This window comes from Buteo buteo, chromosome Z (genome assembly GCF_964188355.1).
Source record: "Buteo buteo chromosome Z, bButBut1.hap1.1, whole genome shotgun sequence".
Classification (NCBI taxonomy): Eukaryota; Metazoa; Chordata; class Aves; order Accipitriformes; family Accipitridae; genus Buteo; species Buteo buteo.
In genome coordinates this window covers 3,431,102-3,455,968 of record NC_134204.1, presented here as the reverse complement: position 1 = coordinate 3,455,968, position 24,867 = coordinate 3,431,102, and the positions used below count along the sequence as shown (strand labels likewise).

The window sequence follows — 24,867 nt, the reverse complement described above, 5'->3', positions numbered from 1 at the left end:
TTTGTGTTTCGGTAAGGCGCCGGAGTGAGCACTCTGCCTCGTTGCAAGAGGGACTTGCCTCAGGAACCCTGTCTGGACAATGGACAAATTCTGACCCAGTAATATGTAAATGTTACCCTTTTCTCACTTTTTCATAGGAATTGCCATGCCCAGGGTTAGATTTTTCTTCCCCCATGCTGGGAAAAGAGCTGGAGATATCGCCGTCCATCTACAGACTCAGACCCACCTTGTGCTCGCTGGTGAAGTTGGTGACCACCTATAAAGTCTCTAGCGCTGATCTCCCTGCTCTTCGGGATCTAAGATGGGAAGAGAGTGAAGTATGCTGACAGCATAAAACCACACTAATTTCATAGTTAAAGGATTTTTGCCTTTGGAAACTACCTATATGAGCGCTCTCTGCTGCCCTAATACAACCTTGGGATTATCCAGGTGAAGCGCAGAGGCAGAGGAGCGAGAGATCAAAATGCTGTTTTCAACCGCCTGTTTCTTTCAACCAAAATTCAGAGTTACTACAATGTCACAGTTGTTTGTTTTCTCATTTAGTTGCGTAGAACATATTCCCCCAACACAAAAGGTGGCAGGAGAAGAGCAGAGTGATTCAGTTTGCATATTTTTCCAGTGACGAGGTCCCAGACATGCTTTCACTGGAAATTGGTGCAATGCTGCAGCAGCATCCAAAACATCCCACCAAGCCAAAAAGAACATTCCTTTGGACAACTGGGACCGAGCTCCTCTCCGTTATCACTGTACAGGGGTCCAAAACACCGCCCGGACTCCGGCTTTGTGCATCCACCGGGGAAACGAGCCCCCTCTCCCCGCTGAGTTTAACACCTTCGCTTTGCCTGGCGGAGGCTGACATTTACAACGCCTTTCCTCGCGCGGAGGGCTTCTCGCGGCTCGTTTTACGAGGTTTGACTTTTACATAACGGCAGCCGCAAAGACGAAGCCCGAGCCGACATCCTTCTCCGGTCCCTCCCCCCCAGCACGGCGGCGGGGCGGCACGCCAAGCCCAAACATCCTTCCCCCCCTCCCCAAGCGCCCGTGGAGGAAGACCTCCTTTTGATTCTGTACTTTTTAATCGGAGAGAGCCAGGCCTGTAAATATTACGAAAAACGATAACAATGACTTAAGAAGGGAGACAGACTCGCTGTCACCAACTGTTAACTCTCCGATCAGGGCAGCCTAGGAAGTGGACCCTTATCTGCCCCAGGTTCAGGACGTGCTGACTAACACCCCTATTGAGTCCGCAGACCTTTGGCTCCCTAATCTCCCCAAACTGGAAAACGTACACCCCGACGGACGTACTCCCTTCTTAAGTATTTCAAGGCTCAGCAAACAGACAAACCGTGCCGTGAGATGAGCAGCGCTGCCCCGCTCCATGCAGGAAATCCTATTTATTTGTCTTGAGGAGCGAAACGTGAAAGGACAGAAAAACCTCTCCAGTCGTAGCACGCGGGGCCAGACTGCAGCCTTATCTCTGCTGGGACCGCGAGGCGAGGAATCGGTGCCAAATGTGGACGTTTATGCTCTTTATTGTGCGGATGTGGACTTCACGGCTTTTTTTTTTTTTCATTTGCCCGAATGCTGAGAGTCCTGTGAAGGCAGATCCAAGCCAGGGGGGGTTTAAGTTGACCTCAACATATAACCAGGGTGCCTTTTCTTAAATGGATTTTTTCATTGCTCATTCTATTCTATATTCTATACTATTCACGAAGGACATAAAGGTTGTGATAGCATGTTCAAATTAGCTAGTGGAAACAAGCCTTTATCACTGATAGAGGCAAGTAGTGTGTAGGACAGAGAAAGGGATAGCTACTAAGGAGTAGCCAGTTAAAACCAGCTTAAAAAGCAGCACTCTCCTATAGTGAAACTGTGTTTTTCCTGATGCAAACAATCACCTCAACTTGAAAAAGGGCCTCAAGTGAGGTGCTCCTTCAATAATGCAGGAAAATTACTTGTGTTTTCTGTTTTGCTACGTTTTAGATGGAGTATTTCCAGATTTGTTTGCCTTCAGTGACGTTAACTGTATAAAGACCTCCTATTCTGCTAAAGACTGTCTTTAGGACATGAATCAAACAGTTCCAGAGAACTCCCCACCTTAGACTGGGGAATATTAAAACTCATTTATTCACAAATGCTATTAAGTCCCTTTGTTATCCAACATATCTGACCCCTTCCTCCCTGTGCATTCAGGTCAAGATTGTTTACCCTGGTGACAACACTCAGTCTTTGCTGGTCTTAGCACAGGAGGATGGAGCTTGGCAAAACCTGATGGGACAGATAAGCACGAGGAATTCAAATAAAGTTTTGCTGCCTGACTCCGAGCTCAGAGCTACAGGCACCACTTGAATCTCACGGGTCTCATATTAAAGAGAACACCTAAGTTTCAGGACTCTGCTCTTCTTCCAGTCTTCTCCACAGATACACAAATTTTCTGCTCTGTTTTGGAGCTGCCAGGTGCTCATACCATCTAGCAGAGCTTCCTTCAGCGAGCTCTCTGATAAAAGCCTCTGGTTTCCTACCTGTAAAAAGCCAATCCTTGCTGGGGTTTTTGATGCCTAACACACCGTGGCAAAGGAAGGGAAATCTTCCTCCTGGAGCTTCTGGATGCTGCTGCAGCATTATCAAGCTGGGAAATTCTCACCTCACTGCTATACTGTCTGTCCTCAAGCCGAAGACAGCTCACGAGCCACGGGTTGATTGCTCTCCTCATAGCTGAGACATCTTTCGTGACAAAGAACTAGTATAAATTACCTAGCTGGCATGCAAGGAGGACGTCCCGCAGGCTCCCCGTCTTTCCTCATCTCCCGTGCTCTACAAGCCCACGGTGGCTGGAAACACTTAGCACCTACCTGGAGCGGTAGTACGGTCACCAAGTGCAAGGAGAAAAGCTGGGTAGAGGAGAGTATAGTAGGGTTTATTAGGGTAAGGAGTCAACATGAGAACATGGTCAAGAAAAATCACTCCTTGTTTGCAAGCTCAACAGATTGTGGGTTGAGCGTCACAACCTCAGGAACCATAAACCCAGCCTAAATCCACATGGGTTCGAGATTCAATGCAATCATCTGATACTACATAACAAATACAGCTACAGGAAAGGCATGGTGACCTAAACCAGCTGCCCTCTAGATCCTAACAGCAGAGTCTTCAGCAGCGATGCTGATATACGTGAGAAATCCCCTGCTTGGCCAGGAAAAAGCCATCTACATCACTAATCATCCTAAGCAGGAACAAACAGCCTCTAAATCAACTGGGGAGAAGCGTTGCAACTTGTACCAAAGGTTGTGACAAAATTAAACTCAGTATGGGAATGCAGTTGAGGCAGCCATCAGCTGACAAAGTACATTTCTTCCTCATTCTCACTTCTTGGTGTAGCTGCTGTAAACATTCAAGACATTTCTCTGATTTATGCATTTAATTAAAAGATATCTATAACATTCATGCTGTTTACATTTAACCCAACACTGCAATGAAAGCTGTAATTTTGTCAGGGATTTATATTCTGTACTCAAATTTATTTTGATTCCTTGATTTAAACATACACACAGAAGTGAAAATGTGTCAAATCATGAAAATGGAAAAGATTATACTCCATTATCTAGTTCATCTGTCAACCAGGGCAAAAATCTTCTGAGGACTGTTTTTCTCAATCTGCCACATGTTAGGGAAACTTAATTTAAAAGACTAATTCAGAAAAGACAGCTAAACATTAAAAGTGGAAGAGCAATTGGACCAGTATAATTAGAAGTTGGTTACATGATTTTTCCTCCCTCTATCTTGTATTCAGTTCATAACTTGCCAAATCTTGCACCTTCTGGGATAAAACTGTTGGCCTCTGCCACATTATTTTATTTTTTTTAAAAAAAGAGGTTAATCCTTTTTCTTTCTTTTTTTTTTTAAATGGAATGAGAAAAAATGTGGGTTGTTTTTAACCGAAGAAAGTAATAAATCCATTTTAAATGCAACTTTTTTTCCTTTTCAGCTACCCTGCCTATACTGAAGCCTTGCAGTAGAAAACGAACACATGGGTTGGAAATAGGTCTCAACCGAGGAGAAGAAAAAAAAAAAAAGTCAGAGTATTTCAGCGTAATTTTACTTTGCTTTGACCAAAGTTGCAAGATATTTGGAAACAACACGTCATGCACATGCAGTGCATTTGGCACTGGCCTTTTCATTAGACTCCCAACATATGCAACTAAGTAAGGGAAGGCTGCACAACACATGCGAAGCAGATTCAGTCGCAGCGAAAAACATAATAAAAGTATAGGGTGGCTTTCGAGGGTACGGAGGAGGAGGGCAACTTGGGAAATGTTATTTAGCTTGAGCAAATGTATAGCTCCTAAGTTAATAGGGGAAGGGCTCTGGCTCAGAGCCCTCCCTCCCGTAAGACGTACTGGCCGGGGAGTTATGGGCTGCTCATGAGCGCTGGGCTCCTGCCAAGCCAGCAAAGCTCTGCAGCTCTGGGCAGGGAAGCTCCTCTGTGCTCTCTTTCAAAAAAAATGGGATCATCCTTGAAGGTTAACAGAGTTCAAATTATGTGGCAGGCGAGCGGTTAGCAGAACGGCAGTAGCTTTGAGAAACGTACGCGTGCAAAATGTTGTTTACCGGTGTCAGAGATCTGTTACTATGGGGAGCGCCTTGGAAAGTCTCACGCTGCTTTCCCATCCTCTCCTTTCTCCAGTGCTTTCTTTCTGCCTTATATTTTATATGTCTGTCTTGTAGTGGCTTCCTTAAACCAATGAAATCGACCAAATTTAATGTAGCTGGTGACAACCAACCAGATACACAAAGATAGACTGTTTCACGTTAGAATCTGTGTAAAGTTTAAAATCTTCTGCTCAAAGTCCCTACATGTGCCCTTCCTTCCTATAAAGTAAGAGAATGACCCTACCTTTCTATGTGCCACTGAAAAATTAAATGTAGGGAATATTTCTTTATTTTTAAATTGCACAGCTAAATCAAAGTAGATGCACTGACATCTTAAGACCGCACATGGAAAAATTGGATTCTGTTGCTACACTCGCTTCCAGTCTCGTTGGGTATTTCACAGTGCAATGGAAGGCCAAGACCAGACTTCAGCTGTGCATAAAGAAATATTTGATTGATCTCTTCTGGCAACCCATACTCCTTTTAGCGACTGGAGTTTGCATGTCATCTCCTGACCCTTCCCCTCCACAAAGTTTGCAGAGCACCTAACATCACGTCCCACGTTTATCACCACCTTGTGCGAGGATGCTCTGCCATCTGGGGAGCACCAGCAGGACGGAAAATCTCCCTCATCCTGGGTGACAGCAGGAAAATGCCACCACTTACCGCTTTTTTCTCCTCTAAACCAACATTCCTAACAGCGGTGGCTCCTGCTCGTCGCTGCAAAACAGCCTCCTTCTGGGTAAGAACTGGTTGAGGCACCTTACGCCAGACGTGAAACGAAGATGCTGACGGGCCCCCTCTCACGCTGTGTCACCAGGAGAGCACAACCAGACTCTTCTGATTCAGGGAAGGAGAGGATCATTGCAATGGACTTCTCTTGTGGCCATTACAGAAATATTTTTCTGCTCCCTACAGGATGCATAAAGAATTACATACTTATTTCTTAAGATTCATATTTAGAAACCTGGATGGTTTTATATAACACCAATTTTGTATTTGTTGCTCTATTTCAGGAGAAAAGAGAAAGGCTAACAGTTAAGAGGTAACCAGCCTCCACGAGAGTACCGCTGCTGCTTCTTCATTATCGTTTGTTATACTTTCCCCCATAGTCCCTTCCTAGTTTTTATCACTGGGGGCGAAAGGATGCTAACTAAACCCTTACCAAATGCTGAACGGCCAATTCTATGCTGCTATCAGTGCTGCTCTTTCCTAGGCTACTTGTCGAACAGCTCTTTCACCCCATTTTTTTTTTTTGTTATGAACTTTCATCACAAACACGAATAAACGACTTTATTATTACCTGGCCACATGATGCATTTGAAAATCCTGATAACCAGCCCTCCACTCTCTCCCGTTCTGCCCAGACCCCAGCTCTGCTCCTGCTCAGGTTCAAAGGAATTCTTAACTTTACAACATCGATAGTTTCCCGATGGCCTAATCCCGGGTCAGAAAGAAAAAAACCCACCTTTAATAACTGTTGTTATAGGACAGTATTCCATCTTCTAAAGCCTCTGCATGTAACTGCATGAATTCTCATCTGTTGTCTTAATGGGAAGCAGTTAATTACAATCCACAAGCTGCCACAGGCAAGGCTGAGACATTAATCAGCTTGGCTGGGTACGGGGCTATAACTGCAGTTACAGTTCTGTGGAGCAGCGAAGGGACTAAACCCAGGTGACGGCAAAGTGAAGGCAACCACAGGAGAAACCCACTGGGGAACAGCAAAACTCTTGCACTGCTCATCACCCGGCTCCTAGAAGGGTTTATTTTCCCTTTTACGTTTTTCTGGGTTTGAAGAGTTAAGTCTCAGAATCACTAACAATATGTATTGTATTAATATAACGTTGTTGTATTTGCATTGATACAATTAAATTGTTATTATTACGCTTTACATTTCTCTTGGCTGGGTAGAGAGGACCTTGTCATCTGAACATTTCAGTTTATTCTCAAAACTGGTTTTGGATAACGAAAACACCATCCAGATTTCTGTGGAAGGCTGACCTGCATAACAATATTATTGAATAGCTCTTCTGAAGCAGCTATGGTAACTCCAGGATAAGGTGATTTCATTCCAGTATAATTGTTCAGCTTCGTGAAAAAAGCAATTACTGTGGAATGAAGTGACTGAATCCAGAATGCAGCTTCCAGAAGGTAACTGGAAGATTTTTCAGGGGTGGAGGGGACAGACATTAAGCCTCCATGTAAATATTAGTCTCCATGTAGACAACAGCTTGGGAATAGGAGTGTCCTGTGCTAGCCCACCCTTCATCTTCATCTTGGCCAATGCACCTCATTCCTGAACTGCGGAATCACTGTTACTCAAGTCACTCACCCAAGGCACCACCCTCCCAAGCTACCTTGTCTTCTTGTGCAATACCCAGCTCCTGCCGCGTGCCTTCATCTCGGGTTGAAATTTGCTTCTCTGGATTCCAGTAAGATAAACAAAGCCCTGTGTATGACCAAGATGCATCTTTCCTGTGATCAAACTACGAGTAGGATGTAAAGGAGATAATAAAAATATGTAAAATATTGGATTTAAAAACTACAACTGCCACCATAATCCTGAAGCTAATGAAAGCTTCGCCAGTGCTTCTGAAAACCCCGCATGTAAGGTTTTCCTACATTATATTGGCATTTATACAATTCACTTCTTGTTATTATTAACTATTACACCAAATTAGTCTATTTTCAGCTAGTTATTTATCTTGTAGGTATTAAAGAAAATGAAGATTTTATGCAAGGGTTGAAGAAAGAAATTGGACTAAACTGTTTGGAGCTTCCCCTGATGATAGTAATGGTCTTTTTGGGACCATGACAAGTTCACTGATTTTTCAACATAAAAGCAAGTGTGGATTTGAGTGTTAGTGCCACTTTGGCCTTGACCATCAATAGTCTCTCATCGACAGACATGAGGGATCTCCAAGCACACAGAGCCCTTAGCAATCTTCTGGCTTCCCTGGTTCAGAATGGAAAGGACCAATGCTCTCAGATTCTCAGTAGCGTATATGGCACACTATTGTAAATGTGGTTTTTTTTAAGGAAAATCATATTTATACTACTAAACCACAATTTTTTTTAAAAGCAAGGAATGCTATATTTTTAATATTTTTAAGTTAACTTCAGCTTTGAAAGCATCTGATTTTTTACGAGTCTCAGTTACGTCAGCAAGGAGGCCAAGTCATCTACTTATCTTCTTCTGTAACAGCTTAGCCTTGTAGGACGCAGGCTGCGAACGGGATCCCTCGCTGGCATCAGCCACACGCTGATCCTGCGACACCAACTGAGCCTCGGTGAGTGGCAGATGAGACTTACATGGCGCTTTCATAGGTTGCGGACGAGCTGTTTTCAGCAACTTTTTGTTTACGGACAAAGGATCCAAAATTGTAACAAAGCTAAATGAGCTAAGGGAGCTCTAAATATTTTCAGAGTGATCCATTCTTAATAAAAAGGAGAAAGAGCTCTGATATAATGGAGTGCAAAAATTCTGTTTACAGGATCTTCGTATAAGCAGCAACAAAATTAAGTAAGGCTGTATTACTTGCTACTGCTATCAATTAATGCAGCAACCACTTCCAGACATAATAATTACCATATGTGCACTGCGCTTTACCTCTGGGCTTATTAATTTCATACACAGGAGGTTACAACCACTGATTGCATTAAAACATATCGATATGTTACAACAGAAATGCTCCCACTGCAACGCATCATTGCACAAACTGAAATGGTTCAAGGGATCTAGAAACAGCCATCTGCACCCATCAGCGGACAACTTGCTAATGGTCATTTCTCCATCCCCTCTTAAACACAAAACCACAGTACTGCAACGGGAGAATGACAGCAGGTAGCTCAGCTGCTTAGGGACAAAAGTGATAGGGTCTTGAGACAGATGTTGACCACTGGAGAAATGAAAAAATCACTGGGAGTACCTATCAATATAAATAAATTAATACCAATAAACCGGCTCTTATTTCTCACTGCAATCTGCCCCGCTGAGGATTTGCTCATGTAGAAGTGATTGCCAACCAGCGGTACCCTATGAACTTCAGAGCAGCCTGAAGTTTGGTGAATGTCAGGAAAACATCCATTTGGATTTTAAAAAGCGCTTTTCCTTTTTGAAATTTGCTGAAAACTCGATATATAATGAAAGGTCATGACATCCAAATAGCATCTAAAAAAGTTGGTGGCTGGGTTTCTAACTAGATGCAAACACAGCAATACATTCAGAAACAACTACACCCTGTTTGCACTTGGGTTTTTTGATGTCATCCTATCTGCATAATTAAAGATGTGTTTCTAGTCAATTCTGGTTAAGCTTCTGTAATTTATATAACCTGCTTTAAGACCTCCCTGTAAACAACAAAGCATTGTTTGTATTTCTAGTAAAGCTTAATTTTCCCTCTTCTACTTTAGACGGCATATTTCAAGCGAGAATGCACTGAGTTCAGTAGGCAAATCTCACATTAAAAGTAATTCAACTGTCCCCAAATAATTCAACTGTCCCCAAATAATTCAACTGTCCCCAAATAATTCAACTGTCCCCAAATAATATTTAGAAAGACAGGGGCAACCGTGATGCAAAGGAAGAAATGTAACAGGCAAAATTATCGAGTTCTCTGCATTGGTAGTACAGTCATATAGGGTGAAAGCATGTCAGCGATTTCCAGAAACTTTAGAAGTTAGAAGGAACCTGGCTTTTTTTCAGCAAAAGCAATAAAAACAAGTACCAAGCACAAAGAGTTAACGCGTTCTTCCTACTTCTGAAAGCAGGAACGAACCCGATTTCGTCAGTGAGGTTTGGCAACGTGCGAAATCCTGTAACCAATTTCATTTCCTGATAAATGAACGGTCCACAGGGGAAAGTCAGCCAGAGGCTTTGGGAACTGTCGAGAGCTCAGACATGACCGAGAGGCTCCTGGAAGGAGCCAGACTGTCTCTTTGCTTATCGCCGCCCAGCCAAACGGCACCATCCGAACGCCGGCGCTGCCAGACTCCATTTCGAGCCGGAGCTGCGGCGCAACGTGATAGCGCTTCATCAACACACGGGATCCCCTGAAAAAATAAACCAGCTCCAGCACACGTCTGCTGTTAGACTTTAAGCAAGCGGGCTGAAAACACATGGTTGTAGAAAACAGGCGTTGGGATGTGACTTGTAACGGTCTGCGTTGTTTATGTGTTTTAAAGCCAAGTGCTAGGAGTGACTCGGTATTCTGGAGTTTAGAATCTCCCCCCCGCCCTTCCAACAGGAAAAAGCCAAATACAGAAGGATAAATCATTCATTATTGGATAGATTTTGGCATTAGCGAGACTGCAGAGGATGCATTTTCAATAGGAGCTGTTGGCTGTGTCGCGTGGAAAGCTGAACGTCACTCTCAGTTTTAAACTATAAATTGATTTTTTGCAAAGTTATCCTCATAAATGTGACTGATAGCCTCACTGAATCTTAACAGTAAATATCAGCTCTAATTGCAAAATGACAAATGGGCCTCAACGCAAGCTCAGCTGTGAGTTTCTGTTCTATTCAAATGCCATCTTTTCATACAGTTAACCTGAATGTTTGTTCGCTTTTGTATTATTACAAATTGATTCACAACTCCAACATTTTTACAGGAAATTCAAGTAGCTTGACACACAGAGATTTGAACTTTTAAAAGTCTAAAGTTTGAGCTTGTAAAAAAAAATATTGCCAGTCTGATGACCCCTGAAGGGAAGATAAAAGGCAAAAAAAATAGCTCAAATAATAACTTCAGGCCCTTCATTACCAAAATCCTGGGTAACTTTTCAAGTGGCTTGCAGGCTTATAATAGCAACAACGTCTGCAATTGATTAGCTACCCCAACACAACCAGATGTCACAGTGACAGGGAGAAAGTACTGTTGGTTCTAGAGTTTACTGGGAAGCAGAACATCATTTCACTGAAAAACAAAATCTCTAAAAAGGAAGTCGGGGAAACTGAAGAAATATTATGCTTGTTTCAACCAAAGTGTCAGAATTCAGTTTTATTGTGTCTTCCAGTTCTCTGGAAAGCCTGGGATAAATTCTTTCTTGCTCCCACGGAAAATGCTGCTCACTTGACTCAGTCTGCCCTTTGTCACACCACCACTACTCATTCCTTTGCTGGGATCTTTGATGCATTCTGCTCAAGACCATGAAAAACACAAGCTAATAATATCAAAAAAGACAGTTCTCTAGGTTAACTATCTACCCAGGTTTGTAAACAAGGTCCATGCCTTGGAGGAATACCGGAGCAGCGACTCCAGACACACCAAGGTCTACGCTTAGAGCAAACAAACTCCAGGAGTCCCATCGCCGTTGCTCTTTCCGTGACTTTGCTCATGTTATTTAGGGAACATTTTAGACCCCAAATGAGAGAAGCAATGAGAATACCTGAAAGGGACACGAAGAGGATCAGTTCTTTTTTCAGAGCATTTTAATATTAACACTACTGCTGCCTTTGAAAGTATCCTCGATACTTTTTGGGCTACTGCTATGCTTTTACCAAATACTGCGATGACTCCACGCACATCATTGCAGAGCGAGCAAGCAAGAAAACAAGTAGCCTACTTTCTTCTCTCTTCAGGTTGCGGCATTAAAACGGAGGATAATACTGCAGGGCATGATATACCATAGACTGGTTGGTGGAAGCAAAAACTGGCACTGTAATATTAGTATTCACATACTACTCCTAAGAAAAGCAGTCAAAGCACATTGAAGGGATTTAGCCATCAGTGTCTTACTTCAATTATAACCCGTATAAAAGAAATTACTCGTTCAATAGTTGACATTTTACCATCCATTTCAACATGGGAGCTTGCAAAAGCTGAATGGATTTGGTGTGGGTAACCAAGGCTCGCTCCCAGCTTCTTCGAGCTGATTGTTCACCAGTTAACAGGGCTCTACCTCCACCTCTTTGCTCCTTCAGCTGCTTCTCTCAACCCACTTCAACCAAGTCGGTTGAAGCTCAGAAGCTCACAGACTCATTTTTCCTGCTCTGTTCGCACACAGCCTAGGAAGAAACACAAAGATCTCGTGCCCTGAGATCTTTACCAGACTGCTGACCACCGTGGGCATGACTGCCTTGCAAAGGCACGGACAGCTTTGCTCGGTAGCCCTTAGAACTACTGCAGATATAGGCGATGCGGCTGGTCTCCTTACACCTACAGTGATGTAAAATGCAAATGCAAAAAATGCAAAAAACCAGTCCTATGCTGTCCTTCAAAGCAACAGAGGAGAGGCAAAGCCAGGACGCATCTTCTCAGTTTTCTGCGCTTAGTGCTCAATGCAACTCCTACAGAGCAGCAGCCAAGGAAACGAGGGAGGAAAGGGACAGAGAAAAGGGACACGTAGTCCCTCTTCCCTCATAATTAACACCAGTCAGCACAAGCCACATACTCCCCACCGCGGGAGATGCAAAGTCCGAGGCACCTGCCCCGCGTCTTGCTCGCAACGTGCCTGGTAGCATCTCGTCAGTGTGAAGACAAAGAGCTTGAAAACCTTAAGACTGTTGAAGCCAACAGCAAAAGTCTCCAGTGAGAGCAGGGCTTTTCCCATGGATCTCTGAAGCGTTCGGATAGAGCAACGAATGTTTCAGTGACTAGGAAGAACACAAGCTTGAAGTTCTCCGTTTATTCTTGATCTGTGAAGAAAAGCTTTATATAGTGCTCCCTCCAAGTTGAAAGCATGATTATTATTTTCTGTTCAAAGAGATTTTGGCTCCTTTACAGCAAGAAACTGATATTACATGAGAAACAGTTTAAAGATCAGAGATTCAAGAGTTTGCTAATGCATATTTTCCTATGCTGATGCTGCAATGATGTTTATATTACTCTTCAATAGGGAGGTGTCAGAAAAGCATTAATATGTTTTTAACTGTGCGCCAGGCAGACAAGCAAAATAAAATAGCTTTTTTTTCCCCCTCTTGTTCTAGTCAACAATGCCAAAAGTTACTGTTTATTTTTCTCCACCCCCATGGAAGAATTTATAACCACTGAAGTAAACTAAAGTTAAAAAGCTGTTTTTAATTCCAAAATTGACTGACAGCTGCTATGTAAAAGCAAACCTAACTTGTTTGGGTTCTCAGGAGCATTCGCATTTGAGAAATGAAGTTTCCTGGAGCCATTTGAGGGGTGGGGTTTTTTTATGGTGCCTTCCCCCAGTGCTAAAAAAAATAATTTTAAAAATGTGATACTGTATAATTTTCACATTGAGAAGACAACTGGGGAGAGGTGGAGAGCACATCCCCTTTTCAAAGAGCCTTGAGAGTAACATATAAATATGGTATCAGTTACAGCGCTAGCTAACTCTCTTTGGGAGCACCAAAGAGAGGTTGCGAATGCCATGGTACACACCACCGCTGTTAGACCTGGCAATATTCAAACTGATAATATACTCAGCTGTAACTAAGACCTTACGTGCAGAAGGGCTCATCTTATACCACACCAAAGAAAAGCAAATCTTGACAGGTATGACATCCAAAATCCATGCAAACACTTACTGGAATGGTAACTGTATGAAGAGTTCTGGTTGGCTTTTTTACTTAAAAATATTAAGGCAAACTTTAAAAAAATAAGTAAATATGCTTTATAAGTGACTCACCAACACTACCAGACTATGCCAACATTTCAAATGTCTTGAGTCCAGCAATATGAAGCTCCATGGCTTTCCATGGCTTGCAAGTTTCAAGACAAACTACATTTCAAAGGATTGCAGTATAATTTATTTCATTTTCCCTAAAGCTTCTCAGTTAACCGATTTCTTCTATCTTATGTGAAGGATGCTTCTGAAAATGAAGTGCTGTTAGTATTCAATCCAACTCATAACTGTATTTGCATTATACACAGCTACAAACAAGTCTCTCTAAAGACTGCTGAAATCCACTTTTAACCATGGAACAAAGGAGTCACCAAATTTCAAAGACTTTGAATCCACAGATGCTAAAGCTAATTTACTTTGGCCCTTGCCTTCTTCAGTGTTAAAAAAAATAACCAGGCACATAAGAAAAAATGTTTAAACAAGCATAAGGGTTGCAATTTTGCTTAAAAATATTTGCAAAATTTGTTATCACGCTATATATTCTAACTAGCTACTCAAGTCTACCTCCTGCTAAGGAAGCGTTTCTGTGGATTATCATATTAATGTTCAAAAATGATGGTGGTATTTATTTCTGAACCACAGCTCCAAAGTTTTGGCTCCCTTCTGGGATTATGGAGTTAAGAGCCTGACTTCTGACTTTCTTTCTGTAAGTTTTTACTATACACAGTCAAGATGCAGTATGTCAGCAAGTATCTAACTTTAAGTACTATAATAGTCACAGTTTTTCCATAATATTTTTCACATACTTTAGATCTTGCCTACACACAAGTTTGCACCATTTAATTAAGTAGATTTAAATGATATAAACTCCTGCTTGGACATACTTCTTATAAAGTGGTGTCATTCAGTTTAGTTTCAACTCATTCTCTACAATTTAAGTACCTGGGCTTATATTAATAGAAGAGCACCTGCATAAGGGTTTGCCCTGATTCAGACAGACAGACAGGTTTCTAATCCCACTTTAAGATTAGCCCGAGTCAGCTGAGTGCAGACATGTCTTTGACTGCCTGCTCACAGCTTTGTGATGATAAGTTATTTTCTGACCACGAAGCCCACCAAAACTTTCAAGATCATTCTTCCTGGAATTTTGATTACCCCAAATCATATTTCTCAAGGGATGGGGAGTATATTCTTCTCTACCCAAGGTCTCCGAGAATCTGACCTCTAAAACGAGTGCCTTCAAAAGAAACGTGAATTATTGTTCATCACTTGCAGGTCAGCTCACGGAAGCAGGGAAGTTTGACATCTTAATTGACGGTATAAATTGTCAAAAGGAAATACAGAGTCCATAAATACTATTATTCTTAGCATATGTTTGGTGTTTTGGAAAGGCCCAAAAAGCACTTTGTTTAAAAGTTTCTTGCACTTCTTTTACTAATCCGATCTTCTTCAGGTTAAGGGTTAACAGCAGTCGAGGGTCAGCAAAAGGGAAGTCTGCATTATAGACGCCTGCCTAGCGTCAGACCTGAGGATGTATTAGACACAATCGGCTTCCACTGTAATAAGATCTTTGACCCTTCAGCCAGAAAAACGTAAATATCACAAAGAATTTGATGAATTTATTTTTTAAGGAAGTTTTCTGTCTCTCTTGCTTACTGCTACGCCCTAGAGCTCTGCAAAGAGGTTGCTGGTCTCCACAACTCCTCTGCCCCTACCTCTTTACAGTGTCATACCGAGTTAATTTGTGCAGTCTTCTACCTAAAACCCACGGTAGTGAGGTACTGTTACAGCAGTAAACCAAATGCAAGAAAGCTGTACATAGCTTAGGAATTACAGATCTGCCCCAGGCTTTAATTTAGATCATTAAAGACCACCGGTCTGGACTCTGAAGCCAGCATCTTGCCGTGGCCAAATAACAACCACCAAGGACTAAGGACATCAGGACTCTGGGGAAAAAAAACCCCACCATCATCATGAGCGACTGTAATGGAAGATGGGGCAACGGATGGTCTCTTGGGATCAACATCACGTTAGGGAGGACGCATACGTCTAAAACGTTACCAATTTCCTTCGCAATCCGGGGCGCTGAGTGCTACCCATGCCCTGCCCCTCTGCACGGTGTGACGGTACAAACGAGCGATGAACAGGCGATGTCTCCTCCCTAGGAGGACCATCTCCAGAAGCAGGGCAACCGTTGCACGGAGAGCTCAGTAGCTAAACCAAGAGACTGTTTAGACTCCCTCAGTTTTGGGGACTTCACAGGCACTTTCTTTTACGGCTATCCCTTCTTCCCAGAGTTGACGTCCCCCATTGAATTCACCGCCGCCTCAGTCAACAACTGTATAATTTTTATGACATTTTTGGTAGCTGAACTTTTGACATCGGGGCTGCTTCCCCAGGAGCGGGGCGATGTGCCGGGGACACAAAGCTGTTCTGGTCCAGCTACCACCACTCCGATGACAATTTAGTCTTTTCCCCCGCGCTCTGGTGCCTCGGTGATTAGGGGCTTTCTCTAATGAAACAGATGGAAGTTGAAGGAATTGGAAGTACATCCTTAATAGAAGGGGAAACCTACAAGAAGTGCTTTTAACACCTAAAGCGAAACTTGTTCTGTCAAGAGACTGAAGGCTTTTACCTCTGCTCCTTTTACATATTCTGTGAAATTTTAATGCCCGAACTAGAACGCACTTCAATAAATATTAAATTTTGTACCATACCAAAAAGGTGCGAGTTGATGGCATAATGGCATGTCTGCATAGCACATGAAGAACATACGACAGAATGCACACTGATCGCAAAATGCTCATTGACACAGGGAGCAAAGGAATAGGAGAAAAATAAAAGCAGCTCGAGTATGTTCATGAAAATGAAATCTCTGCCTTAAGTGGCTTAGCTAATGGGAACTTTCCTTTTCTAAAGCATTAAATGTGGCCTCCCAGGTGTGATCATTCCATGAACCCAAATGTCAGCTTCCAGTCACTAGCTGGCATTCAAAACAAGTTTTCCCACTTATTGTAAAAGAGCGGTTATCTGCTGGCTAACTCCCCTTGAAATCCTGCGATAACTCGCAGACTCGAGACACAGTCCCACTTCTCTCACACTCCTAATCCTGAAAGCACAGCTACTTCAGCAAAGGGAAGAAAGGCAGCCTGAGAACTTTAAAAAAATAAAAATAAAGAAAAAAATGAGGCCAATTTTCACCTATCACTATGATCTCTAAATTGCCTTTAATAAGCTTCTGCAATAAAACAGGGAGCCTGGGTTGTGGGCTGCTCGTCTGCGAAGGAGACAGCTCTATCTCCACGCCATGGCTTCTGCCTCCATCCTGGGCATATTAACTTCATTTATCTCCTCCCACAGACTGAAGGAGAAATAACCAGCTCTTGATTTCAGCACCTGCCCTTTATCTCTCTGTTTATGCAGAAGTCTTCTAAAAGGCTAATTACTCAGCTTGGACTTTCCCTGCCTTCCACAGTACATGGCTAAAAGCATACGCTTAAAATAATGTTAATTATATTGTTTGTCTCCAGTCAAGATTGCTCCAGGACTGGAAGGAAAATATGAGTTAGATCTCCCATTTGCCAATAATTATTTGCTAAGAAAATGCAGGCTATCTTTCCTAACACACACACAAATATATATATATGTGCTCACTTTGCATCCCATATTGCTTCCCACACTGAAAAGGAGCAGGAGTACCAGGGTGTGCTACAAAACTGATAAGCTCCATTATGCAGATCAGGATCGTGGCTCTAAGTGCTGTTATTTTTAGCTGACGTTTATTCATGTTTGAACTATGGTCTAAGCAACAGACTCAAGATCTGAATACATGTAACACCTCTTGAATGCTCACTTCCTCGACAAAGGCCAAGATAAGCAACTTGAAAACATTCACTATATTTATCTGTGCATACATCAGGTACTTATACATAAGAAAAAAAACCACCATTGTCTGAGCTGCAGGGAAGCAAGTGAGTAAAAGCGCTGCTTCGCTCCTCAGTTTTCCAAATCAAAACATCTTTGCGTTTCACCCGCCTCCCTCAGAGCGCTTCAGCTGAAGATGGTAATTTCTAGGAGGTAGGAGTCATGTCTCCGCAAGGTCTCTTCTGCTTTAGAGCACTTCAATATGCTATGGCGAAAGGCAAGGATGGCTTGAAAATTAATTAGCAATTAACTGCAAAGCCGATCTATAAATTCTGAGGATTAAACTCCACAGCTTTGCACGTTGCAGGCACGTGGAGGTCATGTCAACCCAGATGCAACAGACCCCGAATTCCTCCACCCATCGTCCAAGCTGGCCAGGCACAAGCCAACTCCTATCCAGAAGCCACCTCTCTGAATTGGCCATGCCCCAACCAGCCTGCGCTAGAAAACTGTCCTTTCGGCAGGCAATATTAGCTGGTCTACGCAGCTAGACAGCTTCCAGCTCGCAGATGCGAGCTTAGCGACGCAAACAGCCACGAAGCCTATTGTGCAGGCAAAGCGACTGTGGGTAGGGTTGCTCCCACCCATCCAGACATGCCCAGAGAGTGTCATTAAAGACATGTGGATTAAAGCTTTCTCCTTTATTTAGCTGCTGAAATTCCTCAGAGTTGCCAGAGTTGTTGCGTAACTATATCTTTAGTCTGATCTTAACATGATTTTGTCGAGCTTTAGAATAGCTTCCCCTGAAAACCTCAGAGACTGAAGCGGGAAGGTCTGAGGAATCGTGAGACTCCTAGGAGAGAGGTACAAGGACAGAGAGCGTGAAGGCTCACAAGGTCATTTCTATAAGAGGGAATCGCGTGCCGCTCATCATTACTGTCTGTGCAAAGAAAGGATGTTATTTGCATTTACAAATTAATGCATGACATTACAGATAACCAAGGTCAGCGTCACCAACTTTTCTCCGTGCAGGAGTAACCTGCTCTGGCCAAACTGCTGCTCAGCAAAAGGATTTTGAAAAAAAAAATATGACAAAACCCAGTAAGTATAAGCGGGCAGCGTAGAAGAATTATGTGCCAAACTGTCTGTGTTCACCTGGTAATCCTGCCCCAAACTCAAGTCCTTCAGAGGAAAGGTAAGTGCTTTAAGTCACACTATAAGCATCCTTAAAATTGGCAGTACTAGACCGCTGGGTGAGGACTTACAGAGCCTGGCACTTGTCAAAAAATTTTGATCTGTTGATTTAAGAGGCAACATAAACATGTCATTTTGAACGCCTTATATAATTAACATACAAAACGTAAACTTGATGGGATTTCACTCCAGAAACTTCTTGAAATTGTGGCCCAACATGTAGGTCATCTGGCACCATAAGTAACTGATAAAACCTTCATTTTTTTGTAAGCAGGAAATTTATTTAGCGATGGCTCTATGTCAAGAAGGAATCACTGTAGCCTCTTAACGCAAGAGCTTTTAATTATCAGCCCGTAAGTATATGCTGTCATAGAAAAAGCAAAAGGTCCAGCGTTTCTCTGTATTCACAGCATCACAGCATAGCAAGGACACAACCTGAAGGGCTGGATTTGGATCCAACAACTCCTCTGCTGTAACTTAGACTATTCCTGTACTGCGGCTCAGGACTCAGGCTCTAGACCAATCTCTCTCGAAGTAATTCAGTCCGAGTGACTAAATACGTGCCACCTCAGGGACACAGGGAACTGCAGGAAAGACATTAGTATATGCAGCCAGCTAGACAATTCCCACTGGGTGTTTTAAAATTATCAAGGTATAAATAAATTACCAGCCGCCACCAACGGCCATGTGTACTCAGCGTGCCTTATCAGATGATATTTTCCTAAAGTTACCACAAAAGAAATGGGTCTTGAGAAGACGCTCTTGCTCTTTTATCATACAGTAGTAACAAAAATGTTCTGGAAAAAGCAGACTGTACTTAAAATACACTTGGCAAAATGGAGAAGCAAAATTTGTCCTGTGCTGAAAAACCACACGTAACTCAAATTACTTACTTACCTACTTACACAGATTTCATTATTGCAGTATTTAAACATCACACAGCCATTAATGGATTTTAGCCTCACAAAACCTGTCAAGTTGGTAAATCCCTCACAAGATTTGAGAGACTCTCAGAAGGGAACGGAGGGGTCTGCTCAGGATTACACAGAAAGCTCGTGATCACGTTGACCAGGCTTACAGGTCCTGAACTGATTTTCACTAGGTTGGTTAATTCTGAACTAAAGCCCCAGAAACGTATCTTTGTAGCATTTTACGTAGACCCAGATGGAGGTGCAGAACACCAGAGAAAGAAGAATAAGTTAACAAAAGAAAAGAATGATCGAAGTTTGGTTACAGCTTAACTAAACAGATGGAGAAGTGGGACTGCATCTGATGAAGAAAACCTTAGCCTCAGCAAATTTTAATTCCTCCACACGCTTCAATCTAATTAATCAAGAAAACTCACCCAAACTTTTAGCACAAATTAGGAATTTAAATTAATATGTACAAATATGGCAATCCACAATGTAATCCCTTATCAGCCGCTATTGATAGGAGAAATGAGGTTTTGACCTTACAGATATAAAGGGGATGTATGTAATTGATTGGAACAGTAGACTTTAATTGAGGAGGTCTTGAGCACTTACTCTTAGCCTGTCTTTGGGCAACGCAACAGCTCCTTGCTTGATGATTTCCAGAACTCGCTCCACTGACAGCTCAGCTCCAGCTTGCTCTAATCGGGAGCTGAAAAAGCTGATCACCTGGAATGAAATATCAGAGCACATAAATAAATAGAAAAGGAGAGATCTTTGTATCAATTTACGCACAAAGTTGTCATCTTCTTTCCCTGGATCAACGTATCTGTACTTCTTAAAGAATAATCATGTTATTGCTTGTGTCACAGCCAGGGAGACTTTGTTAATGTCAAATTAGCACAATTATCAGTATCCTCCTGCAGCCATTTTTAACAGATAGATGATTTTACAATTTAACACATACATACAGATTAATTAATAAATTTACATTTTCAAGTCCTGTGTACTGACACATGCTTATATTTCTATCTCTCAGTACTTCTGCACATCAGGATTTTTGAGGCCTTCCAGTCTACTCTTTATAGTTTGGGCTAGAAATCTACTTTCATTTTCAAGCATTAAAGTAAAATCCTTATAGTTTAAAAAACTCCTGGACACAAGGCTTTAAGATCACTATTAAATATCTCAATACAACCACAAGAGTCTACATGACTTCCTGGCGCTTTTATAGCATTCAAAGCCACAGCAATTGGAGGGGAGCAAAAAAAACCCCCAAAACCCCAGAAAGCTCCTCTTCTCCCCAAATTAACCACCTGAAGTGCCCCACATACCTTCCCCATCCCAGATTCCAGGCCCAAGGACCTGTACGTTCCCGCTCAATGCTCTCATCCCTCCATGCTTCTCCCTGGTGAGGCCAAGCTGATTTTCACCATATTTCCCTCCCCACCCCCTTTTCTGTGACCCAGCTGGTCCTTGTTAGCTACAACACAGTTAGGTCAGGCTTTAACTTTCATCCCTCTCCAAGCTCAGTAGGTCACACCAGAAGCAGACATCCCACCGGCAGTTCTCCATGTGGGACATCAGAAAACCTCCATTTCTATAGCTCCTTTCATCCCAAAAGAGCACACTTTGCAAACCCCATCCCTTATCCCAGAGGAACTCATCAGTCACGCAGAGGATCCGAAACTCAAAACAACGCAAAAAGGGTACAGGGCAAAATTTCAACACCTACTTAGAGTCCTTTGAAAGTACCAGAAGATGGTCAGAGCCACTTGGTAGAGCCCACGCACGCGTGAACACCGAGCTACCCCTTGGCCGGAGCCGCGCACAGCTTTTCGCTCGCTGCACATGCTGCTGGTAGGTTCCCCAACATCTCGTAGGCTTTGGACACGCTCTCCTCGGAAAAGTACTAATGTCCACTTGTATCTGAGTCACAGCCTCCAGCACGTCGAGTAATCTTTGTTAAGTCTCCCGAGTAGAAGGGGGGGAAAAGTGTATTATACTACAAAATCTCTGCTGAGCTCTCTTTGTTCTGTAGTGAGACACAGCTGGAGCCAGAAACCATTACCCTAATTATGCCTCCCAGCTCAGCTGCTGTTAATAAAACAAAGACAGCTGATGGCTTGATTACTGTGAGATTCAAATTTGTTGTTCCTCTCTTGTGATCCCCGAAACCCTAGCCCTTGTTTTGAGCAGGTACGTTTGCTGGATCGCAGAGTAGTTTTTTCTAGAAATGGAAGCACCAAGCGAGTGAGATAGAGACCGATGACACTTGCTGGAAGCAGCTTTTTGGGATTGTGGGGTTTTGGTGGGTTTTTTTTGTTGTTGTTCTGTTTTAAACAACAGAAGTATGGAAATCAGTCAAGAGAAAATTCAGGTTTAACCTTCTGTACTGTCCTTACGATTATCTCCACAGTTGAATAGAAGGGAGAATTTCACCGCCTCTGGCAGATGCTGCAGGTAGGTTTTACATTCTTACAGATAAGGACCCAGTGTAGCACTGTGATCTCTGATCCTTGAAAAAAACAGGAGTAGGAAGATGTGCTGAGTTCATAAGCAAAGGAGCTGGAGGGAGGAACCAGAAATTACAGAGGAAAATTGCAAGAAACAGCTTGCGCAAAGAGCGTGAGGACCTTGGAGAAAGGCTGACATGGTTTTGGCATAGGGTCTGGGACAAATTGCTGGTAGAGGATACACAGCTCATAGAGGAATGAGAAAGTTGCCCACAAACTTCGAAAGAAAAAAACATCTTCCTGCATTTCAACACTCCTCTGATGTCAGTAATCACTGGTGAAACCTATCCTTGCCCAGGGCAGGCTCATGCAGAGAATCCATCCCACTAGTGCTGCCTTGTTAGCTCAAGTTCTGCTAAACCACAACAAAAGCAAAATTTAATATTCGGCTTTTAATCAAAAGGATAAAATAGTATCATAATACATATGCATAAAAAACTGAATGAAACTCACAGATACAACCTGAATTCTGGTGATTCCTATTTTGGAAAGTCAAAGCCTCCAATCTTAACATGTTTTCAAAAAAGACTTTTATGTTTTTGTGGTAAAGGTACTAATCTTGGTTGAGTTACATTTCACAAAGAACAAAAGCAAGATAAGCTTCCAATATTTTCAGGCTACGTCAGCATTTCACAGAACTTCGAATGGCTATTTTTGGTATGCAGTTGACGACTGAAATTCAAAATATCTACTTCAATAATACTTATCTCTAAGCATCATTTGCCTTACTGCTTCAGACAACATGGAATTGGAGTAATTCTCTTTCTAACCCTGATAGCACAGTACCCCAATGAGATACTCAGGTACTCAATGAGTACCCCAAATGAAATAAGAGAAAATGGTGGGGGGGGAACGAGGAAAAAAAAAAAGATCAGTTATACAGAGATCCTAAAAGAGGCATTTGCTTACTCCCATTAGATTAGTAATAAAACCAAAAACCATTACATCCCTACTGCCCAAACTCCCATCTCTTCTGTAGCAGAAAGTCTAACACTTTACCTAGTAATCTGCCCAAATATAAAAATACAAAAGCTTAACATAATATTAAGGAAGAGTAGCCTTTTCCTTTGAAAGAGCTTTAATTATCTTTCACACAGAAGTAACAGACCTGCGTTTAAAATAATCATGCAAATTAACAGATTTCAACTCCTTGTCCACTTAAAAAGAAAAATGAACCAGAGAAAGCAAACTGGGTGGATAATATTAAATGAGTTTCAAGTTTTAGCACATGCTTTAAAACCCAGTGCTGAACATCATACTGTAATGTATAGGAAAAAACAGATCTCAGGGCAAACGAACTAGGCTGAGAGATGGTGTCCATTTTTTGATATTCTGAAAATTATTGTTCTCATTAATTATTTGGGCAACTGGTCTAAGAAAACAGAAAATAACTGCAAACACTGCTTAAGAAGAAGAATAACAAGAAACTTAATGAGTCGCCGTGCATTACTTGTATCCAAGTCATGCTGTGCGCTGAAAGACCCTCTCCTTGCAAGGAACATAACCCGTTTTAAAAAGCTCTCTCTCCAATCTGGCTTCCATATTAACAGAGATTAAAAGGCACGTCTAATCCTGGATTAGACAACCCCTCATCAGGAATATCTCATCAGTGTCCAGATAAAACGGTGTATCTACAGCGCCTTGCCGTGTGCAGAGAGCCTAATTCTGGTTGTGCAAGCTACCCAACCATGTGGTGCGATGGGCACGCAGCGACATGGCTTGGTCACCATCAGCTCAGGGATTTCCAGGCTTTGTATTAATATACCATTAATATAATCAAGATCTCTGAACAAAACCTGTTTTCTATAGTGATTTCCAAAATTGGTTGTCATAAAGCTTTTCCATTTAAGAGGTCAATTTTCCCCGAGAGACTCATCTTTAGTCCTTTTGTTTTCTAAACAACAAATTTACAAAGTATTTCCAGAGATAAAAAGTGCTACAAGAAAGCTACAACGATTTAAAAGAGACATTGTAGTTTTGGAGCTTTTTTTTTTTAAGATTATGAGGAAATAACCACAATGTCTTATTTCACCCATCTATTGTTTCCATAGGGCTGAAAGGCTGCAGTAAAGAAATATTTCTGTTTACTATAGCATGCACCAAGCAGCAGAACTATCAAGGACAAGATGTTTTCTTCACTTGGATTCTTTCGTGGATGCTGAAGTGGTGTGATGCCCCAGCCCATTCCCAGGCAGTGCTGCTGCCTAACTAACACTACAGCTCCTCGCTTTCTCCTCCAGCTAAAAATAACAGTACGATTTGCTGCTGCCTCCTCTGCCCGCAACTGTCAAGGTTAACTCTGCAAAAGAGAAAAAAAGTAACTTGGCACCAAATGAAAAAGTTCTGATTCCTTTTTTGTCATTTTTTTTTTTTTCCTTTGGAAAGCGATGAAAAAAGATAGACGTGCATTTTGACACTGGCTATTTTACATTTCCAGCCGTGTTCACCCCTGGGAGAGTAACATGCTGTATTGATGGCACGCTGAAAGGAGAAGAAAAGGAGAAAACAAACCTCTTGTGGTAAAGTACCATAGGAGTAGCGCTTCAGCTAAGTAGCTTCCTTAGGAAGACAGAAATCACAGCTATGTTCAGTAGCCAATAGTCATACCTTCTGTCCTGGAGAAAAGTGAGGCAAAGCCAACACTCACTGATTTAAGTAGGGACGAAATGGCTTTCAGGTGATTCAATAGCAGGAGAAACACAAAAGGTTTATCAGCAAACTTGAAGTACTGAAGTTTTTGAGATTCACCTTGAAACTAGAAGCATGTTAAAAGACACACGAACTTTTCAAGGTACCCTGCTCTTCTCATCTCCCCACTCCTAGAAAAGAGAGTGGGTAGGAGTGGGGAGAAAAAAACAGAAAGAAGAAGAAAAAAAAAAAAAATCACTTAAAGTATTTAGCCAGGCTCTAGTAATCAGCAGGATCAAGGCTTTTCTACGGGCATTTTAAGGAAAACCACGAAAGATCAGTTCTCATGTTCACTGCAAGTCCTGCAGGTCTTGAAATAGGAGTTGCTATGCCAGAGCCAAGCCAACTCAACTGATTTTAAAATATCTAGCAGGGAAATGTCTCTGGAGAATTAAATTCCTAGCAGGAAATTGCATCAATTCAATCCTTTGCATCGCTAAACCATTGCTCCCGACCTCCTGATTTCTATCAGACTATTTTGCAAACAAAATTCTAGCAGCTCCTAGTTAAGC

General features: G+C 42.2%; 1 protein-coding gene across 4 annotated transcripts in view; it reads right to left on the bottom strand.

The window, feature by feature from the left end:
• Positions 1-24,867, bottom strand: part of DYM (dymeclin) — a 217,966-nt gene that overhangs the window by 10,894 nt on the left and 182,205 nt on the right. For all 4 annotated transcript variants that reach the window (XM_075019603.1, XM_075019600.1, XM_075019601.1 and 1 more), the window contains one exon: positions 19,767-19,880. In XM_075019603.1, coding sequence (XP_074875704.1) covers positions 19,767-19,880 — 114 coding nt within the window. The remainder of the gene's footprint in view (positions 1-19,766; positions 19,881-24,867) is intronic.